This window comes from Camelina sativa, chromosome 6 (assembly GCF_000633955.1).
Source record: "Camelina sativa cultivar DH55 chromosome 6, Cs, whole genome shotgun sequence".
NCBI classification, from domain to species: domain Eukaryota; kingdom Viridiplantae; phylum Streptophyta; class Magnoliopsida; order Brassicales; family Brassicaceae; genus Camelina; species Camelina sativa.
The window spans coordinates 3,842,860-3,855,085 of NC_025690.1; the positions used below are offsets into that span (position 1 = coordinate 3,842,860).

General features: G+C 36.3%; 1 protein-coding gene across 1 annotated transcript in view; it reads left to right on the forward strand.

Annotated features, from left to right (window-relative positions):
• Positions 11,415 to 12,226, forward strand: part of LOC104793932 — a 1,551-nt gene continuing 739 nt past the window's right edge. The window contains exons 1-2 of the mRNA XM_010520352.1: positions 11,415 to 11,866; positions 11,980 to 12,197. Of these exons, the coding sequence (XP_010518654.1) occupies positions 11,415 to 11,866; positions 11,980 to 12,197 (670 nt within the window). The remainder of the gene's footprint in view (positions 11,867 to 11,979; positions 12,198 to 12,226) is intronic.

A 12,226-nucleotide genomic window follows, 5' to 3' on the forward strand; every position in this document is an offset into this window, starting at 1 on the left:
TATTATGTATTTTTGGATTGTTTTTGGAAGATCCGTAGATCTTTTGTTTTAGACATCTATGCCACTACTTTTCTGTTTTAAAGCTCTCTTTTTTTTGGAATGAACTAGCTTTTTTATTTTTCTTTTTTTCTTGTCTATAAATATAAGTTTGCTATTTAATAGTTGAGGTACCAATCATCAGAGACTATTCAATCTGTGGTTGACAAAAATAAATATTTGAATTTGTAAGTACCAGATTAGCAAAGGTTATCCCATCGCGAGATTGTATTGCACTTCTATTTTATAAAATTAATTGACAACGAAAGCTTGGTCTTGTAGGTATTGACTAGACTTCGACATCGGACTGGAGGAATCTGGCAAGAAGGGATTGGGACCGTTGTCAGGTGGTTTTTTTTTTCCAAACCCTTGTCAGGTGGTTCTGTTGTATGGTTTTTGAAAAAGCCAGCTGAATCCATCCAGACAATTGTCGAGTTCCAGTTGAACATCTAACAGACCAACCATTGTCTATCATGTGTAACATGTGTTGGTTCATCGTTAAAATTAGTCGGATGACTCTTAATTATATTTAAGTCAATTATCAATTATGGTTGGACAAGATTCTAGCTAATCCTAGACCCTGAATAGATGTTGTCCCAAGCAGCCAAAAACGTCAAATATGGCAAATAAAAAGATCGATGAGAAACAAATTAAAATATATTGACTTAGTAACCGTGTTCAAAGACCTTGACAAACAGAAGTAAATATGCAAGAAACAGACTATATGTATTTCAAGCTACATTAAACTTGGAGCATATATATAATAGCACACAATTTAGAAACAATGCTTGCATATTCAGATTTCTTTGAAGTATCCATCCTCCCTAACGATGTATAAATTATATATGTTTTCTATTAAATCCACTTTGTCTTTATCAAAAACCACAACGATTTGCTTCTTATCTCAACGAAGAAAATCTCGCAGCTGTAATGAGAAACTGAAACCAATTGAGTGGTCTCATATTGGCATTACGCAAATTATACCTTTGTATGATTTGCAAAGATACGTTTCTTTGCTCACCAACTTTTTTTAGCAATTCGATATCACAACTACTACTATAAATACCATGTTTATAGATTAACGAAAATGCACATGATAAGCCATTTCAAGTATATACAAGGAAGAAGAGGAGTGAGGCTACAACACGTGTGGAGTAGAAGTAATACACGTGTGAGACTAAAATGTGATGTTGTATATAAATGTGGAAAAAAGAAAAAAGTAGTTTTCATGTTTGTTGCGAGGAAACAGAGTCGCATGTGACTTCTGAGGGAGACGGTTATGATCTAGCTGTGTTTAGAGGTCTCTCTGGTTCTACACTTGTATCAGATTGTTTTCAGATAATAAATGAGTGATTCTTTTCTTATCAATTGGTGCGCTTGTGTGCTAGATCGAGTCTTCGCATGAGATTAGGGTTTGCGAATTTGGGGAATCAATCAATTTCGAGCAATTGAACAAGTCTTAACATCGGTGAAGGAGCTATCAACCGTGGAGCAAGCTTCAATTGAGTTTTACGAGCAGCTTTCGCAAATGAATACGAAGGTGCGAACTTCGGATCTACAAGCGAAGGATCAATTTGTGTCGCTAGATTCCAGAATCGTAGCGCAAGATCATATGTTGAAGGAGATTAGCAAAAAACTAGAGTTCGTAATCAAACATCTTCCTAGGAAAGAAACGGTGCAAGAAATTGGTGGATTAAGTCAGCTGGGAACAACAAGAACTCACGATCCTCATAATCAGGTACCACATTCTCATCTCGAACCATGCCGTAGTGAAATTAGGCCAGGATTACGGGAAAATCTCTTCAGAAATGATGAGATGGCCATTTTCGAAGGGTTCAGCATCTTTTTTCAAATCACGGTAGTCAATGATGGGGCTAATCAAGAGGACGAACCAATTGAAGATAAGGACATGGTGGAAGATGTGAGACAGCACAGAGTAGCTGCAAGGAGCACACCATGAGCTGAAACTTGAGGACAACCTTTAAGTCGACGTGCTATATGCTTATTAGTTGGTTATTAGGATTTTCTTTTATTATTAGATTAAATTTTGGTATTTTAACTTATTTAAATTAGTATAAGTCGGTTGTAAGAGTTCTAGGAGACTCAAAATCTATAATAATAAAAAGTATGAGCTATAAGCTCCTAAAGGCATCCATATAAGATTTTAAACCTCCAATTGTGATTAGACACTTCACTAATTAACATTTTTTAAAATCTTTAGAATTTTCTATATTAAAAATTATTTTAAACAACCAATCAGGATTTGACATGTCATTCATTAACATTTTTTAAATTTCCAGAATTTTTTAGAAAAAGGAAAATTTTAAATTTATGGAAATAAAAGAACTATGCACAATATCCCACATCGCCTAGAAAAGTTTTAGACAATGGTTCAGAACCAGTATAAATAAGATTAATATGCTTCTGATATATCATGGTTTTCTAGGACTTTGGCACAGAATGAGCAATTTGGATCATTTTGGATCATTTTGGACTCGGATCAAAACAAGGGCATCGATCGACACCACTTAGGAGCATCGGTCGACACCCTTTTCAGCCGATGAAGAATCACAAATTTGGAAGTTTTACAAAGTTGCCCGAAGTTTTCCATATTTGCAACACAAGTCTCTGACGTGTTTTAGGACATATAAATAGTATTTTTAGGTTTTACAAACCTTTTTTTTTTTTTTTTGAACTAAAAGTTTTACAAACCCTTAAGTTTCATTCTAGCAAGTTTTATTTTCTGCAACCCTGTGAGATTTTGAGAGCTTTTGGGAGAGAGATATCTGAACTACTTTGAGAGAAGAATTCCTAAACTCCCTCTTTTACTCTTTTAATTTCAATTGCTTATTATTCAGAATTATGTTTTGTTCTTTATTGAATATGTATGAGTAGTTTGCTTATTAGGTTCAGGATTTTTTATATGGATTTTATGATTTATTAGATCTGTTTATTTAGGATTTATTATCTTTCTAGATTTTCATCATAGGTTCTTCATCATATTAATCCTTGATTGGTCATAAGCTAGGAAAATAAATTGATATGAGAATATAATTGATTTTCCTGATAAAACCTTTTGATGAGCAAAATTACTTCTTGCAAAGAGATTTGATTTAGTAATTTTGTGAACAATCTAAACCTGTTTTTAAAGCTGATTTTTAACCTAGAATTTTACAAAGAGATTTGGATTTTCTAGTTTTAAATTTAGATAATATTTGCAGTGAGAACTGATTTATTTTACAAAAGAGTTTAGAGTTCTAGATCTGATTTTAATTGCTTGAATCTATTTAATTATTGATTTAATATTTTGTAATTTTCTGAGAAATTCCCTGGACCTAGCTTTTTGATCTCTTGAATTTACAACTGTTTAATTTAATATTTTGCATTGCCTTTTTAATTTAATTCATCTTGTTTAGCGTAATAACAAAACTCTATAATTTATTGTGTTTGATCTTGAGTCTTTGTGGAATTCGACCCCTAAGTATTACAATGACCTCTTAATTTGAGAGAGTAGCTCTAGGATAAATTTGAGCATATCAAATTTTGGCGCCGTTGCCGGGAACTCTTTGATCTACCATTAGATTTGAGTTTTTAATTTCGTCTAAATTTTTGTTTTTATTTTCTACTTACACATTTTTGTTTTTCTTCTCTTTGGTGTTTCAGGTACATGCCTAATAAGCCTAACACAAGGAGCAACAAGACTGGTCCTACTGTCAATGAGCAGGCTGCTGTCGAAAACGAGCAAATTCTGGTAGTTGACGAACAGGCTGATGGTGTCGATCGACACCAACAGGGTATCGGTCGACACCCCCTTCCAGCAGACGGACGTGGAGCTGCCAACCACTTCCACAACCCGGTTCAAAGACAGGATCAAAACCAGGATCTGATCAGGACTATTGCAGACTTCAACAGAGCTGATTTGATGTATGAAAACCACTCTGCAATTGTTCCACCACCATTCCCCAGGAATGACTTTGAGTTAAAACCTGCATATTTTCAACTGGTTGGACAAAGACCCTTGTCTACCCTGCCAAATGAGAAGGCTTTGGACCATATTGAGCATTTTGAAGACTTGGTGACTAGTATCAAGGCCAATGGAGTAACTGAAGACTACATCTACTGCAAGCTCTTCCCATACTCACTTGCAGGAGAAGCATCCCAATGGTTGAAACAGTTGCCAGCCAGATATTTGACCTCTTGGCAACAAGTAAAGGTGGCTTTCCTCAATTACTTTTTATGATGATGCCATGTCAAATGAGCTAAGAGTCAAGTTGTCCTCCTTCAAGCAAAAACCAGATGAAGCTTTCAAGGCAGCTTGGGTGAGATTCAAGGCTTATCAAAGGGACTGTCCACACCATGGATTTTCAAGAGTGCAACTGCTAAGCATCTTTTTCAGAGGAATTGACTGGGAATATCAGCTAGCTTTGGATGCTGCAAGCCATGGGAACTTCAAGACAAGATTTCCAGAAGATGCTGAAGCTTTGATTGAGAATTTGGCTTCCGGCAATAGCACTAAGAGAGAAGATACTGAAAGGAAGAGATTACATGGAGGATTTGATTCAAAACAGCTAGCTTCTGTTAATGCCAAGCTGGATTCAGTTCACAATCTTCTAGTGGGTAAGAAGTCAGTTCAATTTGCTGTTGAGGTTGAGACATTTGAGCCTGAGCCTGAGAATACAGAGGAGAATGTCAACTATGTGTATGGAGCTGGGTATCAAGGACAAAGATTCGGTAATCAGCAAAGCAACAAGCCTTAAAGTGGGAACTCTTTGGGCTACACTCCTAAGCCTGATTTTCAGAAGCAGCAACAAGGGAACAAGTTCACAAGGACTTATGGGAACTCTTCCTATCAATCTCCACATCCACAAACTCCTTCTGAGAGTATAATGGAGGCCAAGCTTGAGCAGCTTCTTCGAGGAAAAGAGAATATGACAGTGACATTCAATGGGAAGATTGATAATGTCTACACAGAGCTTACCGGAAGGATTGATGCACTGAATGTACATGTTAAGCAATTGGAGAGTCAAGTGGCACAGACTGTTGGGTCTGTTAAAAGGCAAGAGGGTTTTCTTCCTGGAAGAGTTGAGTCAAACCCAAAGCATGCTTGCATTGCCATATCAGTGAGAGATGAAGATGTTGGTGCAATTGTTTCTACAGAACAGGGAGAAATATCGACCAAATTCTCGGGTTCAGATGATGGTGTCGATCGACACCACCTGGGTGTCGGTCGACACCCCTCTCAGACAGAACCCGAAGTTGCAAAATCTCAGGTTCCAGCAGTTGAAAGGGTATACCAACCTAAGATTCATTTTCCTAAGCCAAGAAAGTCCAAGCAGGAGATGGAGGAAGCTAGATGCAAGGCAATGATGGACAAGGTGATGATTGAGATGCCTTTGATTGATGAAGTTAAGCTTTCACCACCTCTTAAGCGGTATGTGAAGAGAATGGTATCAAATGGTTTGAGCACTGAGGAAGGAGCACTGCTTACCAAGGATGTCAGTACAGTTCTTTTGAACCAGCCTCCATAGAGGAAGAAGGAGAGAAAGCATGATGTGGTTGTCTCTAAGGAAGTGAGTGCAATAATTCAGTGTAGAGTTGTAGAGAAATTACCAGATCCTGGAAGCTTTATACTTGATTGCTCTATCTCTGCAGAACGGTTTGCTCACTCACTTTGTGATCTAGGCTCAAGTATTAACTTGATGCCACATTTTGTTGCTGTGAAACTAGGGATGACAGAGTTTAAGCCAACTCAGATTGCTCTTATCTTAGCTGATAGATCCAAAAGAATTCCTAAAGGTGTCTTAGAGGATATTCCAATTAAGGTTGAAAACTTCATGATTCCCACTGACTTTGTGGTGTTGAAGTATGATAAAGAGCTTAAGGACCCTCTCATCTTAGGAAGATCTTTCTTGGCTACAGCAGGTGCCATCATAGATGTACAGAAGAGCCACATAGCATTGAATGTGGGAGGTTTGAGTATGAACATTGAGATGGATAAGCTGAGGAGGGCTCCTACTATTGATGGACAGACTTTTTCTGTTGAGAAATTTTCTGCTACTCGAGTTGCAGGCTTAGCATCGATCGATGCTACATTAGCATCGGTCGACACCCCTCCACATCCGAGACCGAACTTGTCCAAAACAGTTGCTCCTAGTCAGAAACCTGTTTCCAAACAGAAACCTCCCCATTTCACACTCCATAGTCCTCAGGTAAGGCAAATGTATGCATCTTTTTCACCCAAACCCCCTCCTATCATCAACAAGGCTTTCAAAGGTACAAAAACTGTTTTGCAGTTAACCAAGCCACGAGATTATCGTAGAGCGCTTGTTTCTTCTGTTGATGATTTTGCAGGACATAAAAGAAGCAAACCCATCCTAAAATCCCGCTCTAGTCCTATTCCTCATGTCCTTGGTAGACCTCACTCTTCTATTGCTTATACACCACCTTGGATGAAGAGGTCATGCTATGGGAGGCATTCACTGCCACGTTCTGATCCACCCGATGCCTGAGCTTCACCACAGTCAAGCTAATAACTGAAAACAAGCGCTTAGTGGGAGGCAACCCACTAGTAGGTTTTTCTTTTTCTTTTGATTTTGATTTATATTTATTTTATTTTTATTTTGCCAATCTTAGGCTTGAAAACACTGGGGAAAGTGTCGTTTAAGTCTGGGGGAGGTTAGTACTAACTACTAACATAGTTTTGGTTTTTAGTGTGTCAAAACCGATTTTTGTTTTTATTGAGTCAAATTTTTCAAAATTGTGTTGGGAACTATGATTTTTCTTTTTAGGTGTATTACCTTGGTTGATTAATGCTGCAGATTGAATCCACTAATCCGACTAATGAAAAATCCAATGGCTGACCAGTAAACCAGAGACATCCAAATTTCCAACGGAATTCATAAAAGCCTGAGGTAACTTCTGCACTTTTCTTTTATCTCATCAAGGAGAATGATGTTCATAGAGCTTAACTCCTTGTTCATACCTGACAAGTAAGATTTTCAAAAGAAAATGGTACTCATCTCCCTTATTTAAGTTGAAAAAATTATTCCTGAGAGCTTTGTTTAGAAAAAAAAAAGAGAATAAAAGATGAGATGATTTTGATCAGTTTAGAGAGGTAGGTAAATTACCTAAGACCTTATTATTCTACTCTTGAGTCAAATGATCACACAAAGCTTGGAAGCGAGGGGTAGGTAAATTACCGATGACCCCATTATTCACCTACAACTTTGAGAAAAAGAATAATAATAAAAAAAAACAGCAAAGCAAAGCTCAAAAGAGGATAATAATAGAATAAGTCTGGGGGAGAGGAAGAATACCACATGTTGTAAAAAATTATATCTTGCTTGTTATGGTATAGTACGGGAATGAGTCTAGAAGGTTCTTGACATTGATCAAATTGATGAGACCCACCGATGAAGCCTTAATGGAGGAAGTAGTGAAATTTGGTTTGAATTTGGGATGCTATGAATTTCAACGGAGAATTACATGGTGGTTCAATTTGGATTTGTCTGCTAAGCATATGGATTATGGTTTGGATGATCATGGTATTACCTTAGAGAGAAAATGAGTTTCTGTGTTTTCAAACCTCTTTCACAGGTCTAAGTTTCTGTTTTGCTTGAGGGCAAGCAAATATTAAGCCTGGGGGAGTTGATATATCATGGTTTTTGTGGTTTTTAACCATGATATAAGGAGTCTTTTTGAGTCTTTTGATTTGTTTTCTAGGATGTTTTTGAGTTTTTGCAGGGTTTCTAGAACTTTGGCACAGAAGGAGCAAAATGGAGCAATTTGGATCATTTTGGAGCATAAATCTCGAAGAATCAATTTGGACTCGGATCAAAACAAGGACATCGATCGACACCACTTAGGAGCATCGGTCGACACCCTCTTCAGTCGATGAAGAATCACAAATTTGGAAGTTTTACAAAGTAGCCCGAAGTTTTCCATATTTGCAACACAAGTCCCTAACGTGTTTTAGGACATATAAATAGTATTTTAGGTTTTACAAACCCTTATGTTTCATTCTAGCAAGTTTTATTTTCCGCAACCCTCTGAGATTTTGAGAGATTTGAACTGCTTTGAGACAAGAATTCCTAAACTCCCTCTTTTACTCTTTTAATTTCAATTGCTTATTATTCAGAATTATGTTTTGTTCTTTATTGAATATGTCTGAGTAGTTTGATTGTTAGGTTCAGGGTTTTTCTTAGGGATTTTATGATTTATTAGATCTGTTTATTTGGCATTCATTATCTTTCTAGATCTTCGTCATAGGTTGTTCACCATATTAATCCTTGATTGGCCATCTAGAATTAATAAGCTAGGAAAATAAATTGATATGAGAATATAATTGATTTTCCTGATAAAACCTTTTGATGAGAAAAATTACTTCTTGCAAAGAGATTTGATTTAGTAATTTTGTGAACAATCTAAACCTGTTTTTAAAGCTGATTTTTAACCTAGAATTTCACAAAGAGATTTGGATTTTCTAATTTTAAATTTAGATAATATTTGCAGTGAGAACTGATATATTTTACAAAAGAGTTTAGAGTTCTAGATCTGATTTTAATTGCTTGAATCCTATTTAATTATTGATTTAATATTTTTTAATTTCCTGAGAAATTACCTGGACCTAGCTTTTTGATCTCTTGAATTTACAACAGTTTAATTTAATATTTTGTATTGCCTTTTTAATTTAAATCATCTCTTTTAGCGTAATAACAAAACTCTATAATTTATTGTGTTTGATCTTGAGTCTCTGTGGAATTCGACCCCTAAGTATTACAGTGACCTCTTAATTTGAGAGAGTAGCTATAGGGTAAATTTGAGCATATCAACTTCCAACAACGAATGAGCAGAAAATCTTGATTTATCAGCCGTCCAAGTTTAAAAGTATATTCGGTTTGATCCGGTTTTTTATTTGATCAAAATAAAACTTTAAAAAGTTTCAAAAAAATAAATTATAATATTTAAAAATTTTAAAAGTTTTAATATTATTAATATTGAAACTTTTAAAAGTTCTTAGCTTTTAAATTTTTTTTAAATATTATAATTTTAAAATTTTAAAAGTTTCAATATTTATAATATTTAAACTTTTAAAAAGTTTCAATATTTATAATATATTAAACTTTTAAAAGTTCTTAGCTTATAAAAAGTATTTAAATATTATAATTTTGAAATTTTAAAAGTTTAAAATATTATAAATATTGAAACTTTTTAAAAGGTTCAAAATTTATATTTCGAAACCTTTTAAAAGTTTACAATATTATAAATATTTATGTAAACACACAAATTAGTTTATGCTTTTTATTTCTTATGAGCTCTAAAACATATTTTTGTGTATGATTTTATAGATAAGTTGATATTTTTTCATTAATTTTTTATTTTTTATCTTATGTTTTATTTTTATGAAAAAAAAATGATTTTGTTTTTGGAGTTTGATGGATTAACAAGTTGTGTGGTAGTCTAAAAAAAAGGTTTTTTAGTGGAAGAAAGTGAAGAAGTTGACGAGGATGAAGAAGAAAAAGAGTATAGCGAAGAACCAGACGGTAAAAGTAATGATGACGATTACCACTAAATTTGACAATATAAATGACAAGAAAGAATATGAAGAATAAAAAAACATTGAATAAAAAACACAAAAACATAGGTGGTAGCGATCAATTAAATATAAAAACGAGTTATATTCATGATGATAAAATTGTTTTGTTTTTCTGGTGGTCAAACAAATGGTTTAGGATATTTGAGGTCATCAGTTTAATTCGCCTCGCCTGGATGTCGAGTTAAATTCATGATTTTTTTTATCAGAATTGATTTTATAACACAACTAATTTTTATATTTCAAAAAATTGTGTATCTGAAATTTAACTTTTTCCTTAATACTAATTTAAATTTTTTATAAGATAATATTTTACTACCATCATCAATCATATATAGTTTTCATCAAAATATATCAAATATACCCATACGTAGCGTGGGTTCAAAACCTAGTATCAATAAGAGGGAAGGTTTAGCTTAAATTTTTTGTTTTAGGTTTGAGAAACCACATTGTTTTGTTATTAACGGATTCTCGTTAACGGTTAATTAATAATGGATTCTCGTTAACGGCTAATTAACAGTTACCAATATACTAAACTACAATGGTATAAATGCAGATTCTTTCCAATATATTGTTTTAATGTTAACGACTGAGGAGGCTACTATCCAGAATATTGCGGTATCTTATTTCGAGGGTTTATTTACATCTTCAGATCCATCCGGTTTTGACGAGGCCTTAGGTGAGGTTCGTTCTGTGATTACTGGGGACATAAATGATCTCCTTACTCAAGAAGTTACTGAAATAGAGGTCAAGGAGGTGTTGTTCATGATGTCTCCGGACAAGGCTCCAGGTCCGGATGGGATGACTGCTTTGTTTTATCAAAAGGCGTGGGGGATGGTTAAGGCAGATTTGGACTCTTGGTTAACTCTTTTTTACAGGAGGGGGTTTTTGACAAGCGGTTGAATATGACGAACATTTGTCTTATTCCTAAGGTGGATAAGCCAACTAGGATGACAGAATTGAGACCCATTAGTCTGTGCAATGTGGGATATAAGATTATTTCGAAGGTTTTGTGCCAGAGGTTGCGCACTTTTCTACCTTATCTGGTCTCGGAGACGCAGTCGGCCTTCATAGAAGGACGGTTGATCTCTGATAATATTTTGATTACTTAGGAGATGTTCCATGGGCTACGAACTAACCCTTCATGTAAAGGGAAGTTCATGGCTATCAAAACAGACATGAGTAAAGCATATGATCGGGTGTAGTGGCCGGCTCGACTTTTGACCAACGGTGGGAAAGAGGTGATGATTAAGTCGGTGGCCACAGCTGTCCCTACCTTTGTGATGTCTTGTTTTCGGCTTCCGAAAATGGTCACGCGGAAGTTAACTAGTGCGATTTCCAATTTTTGGTGGAGCCCATCGGGGGACTCGCGGGGGTTACATTGGATGGCTTGGGATAAATTATGTCTCAGTAAGCTGGATGGGGGACTGGGATTCCGTTGTGATGACTGTAATACTGCGTTGCTGGCTAAGCAACTTTGGCGGTTGATTACAGTACCAGACTCTCTATTCGCTCGAGTTTTTAAAGGTGTTACTATAGGCATTCAGATCATTTGGACCCAATAAAGTCTTACTCACCATCTTATGGTTGGCGGAGTATGGTTTCTGCTCGCTCTCTGGTTCATAAAGGACTCATTAAACGGGTAGGATCCAGTGATTCGATTTCAGTTTGGAATGATCCTTGGATCCCTGCCCAATCCCCGAGACCAGCTTTAAGCAATGGGTTGATTTTAGACCCTATGCTTCCAGTTAAATCTTTCGTTGACAGGAACACCAATTCCTAGAACATGGCTCAGCTCGCGGCCACTTTTGTGCCGGAAGATGTTGCTATCATTTCGGCCTTACCTATTGGACGGTCGGATTTGCCAGACTTGTTGGGCTGGCATTTCACAAAGACAGGTAAATATACGGTCAAATCTGGGTACAACATTTTACAACAACATAGGGTGTCCAACTCAGGTGGGAAAGACATTGGTCCTCATATTACACCATTACATGCCTTCGTTTGGACCATTAAGTGTCCTCCTAAAGTTCGTCCTTTTATGTGGCAAGCGATTACCGGGTGTGTGGCAGTCTCATCTAACCTCCGGAAGCGCGGGTTGGGTTGTGATACTCAATGTGTGCTCTGTGGAGCTCCGGAGGAGACTATTAATCATGTTTTGTTTGAGTGTCCGCCAACACGTCAGGTGTGGGCCTTATCTCAGTTTCCGACACGATCAGGGATTTCCCTTCGGAGTCGGTCTATACTAATATGGATTTTCTATTTTGGCGGTTTTCGGAGACACCTACTCCAGAGATTTATCCCTGGCTTTTGTGGTATCTATGGAAAACATGAAATGAGAAAATTTTCAGTATCTTGGATCCAAACCCAGAAGCAATTTTGAGGGTAGCGGAGGATGAATCAAAGGCTTGGTTTTTGGCACAATTAGAGGAGGTGGCTGAGCCTACATCTTTGGTCCCAAGGATATTTCCTGGAGGTGGTAGAGGCTTTTTGAGGGATAGGGATCACACTAATTTCTTATGCTTTCTAAATGGCTTTTGGAAAGCGACAGATCCATTTGCAGGCCGAGGTTGGTTTTGTTCTCCTCCTTTGGGGGGG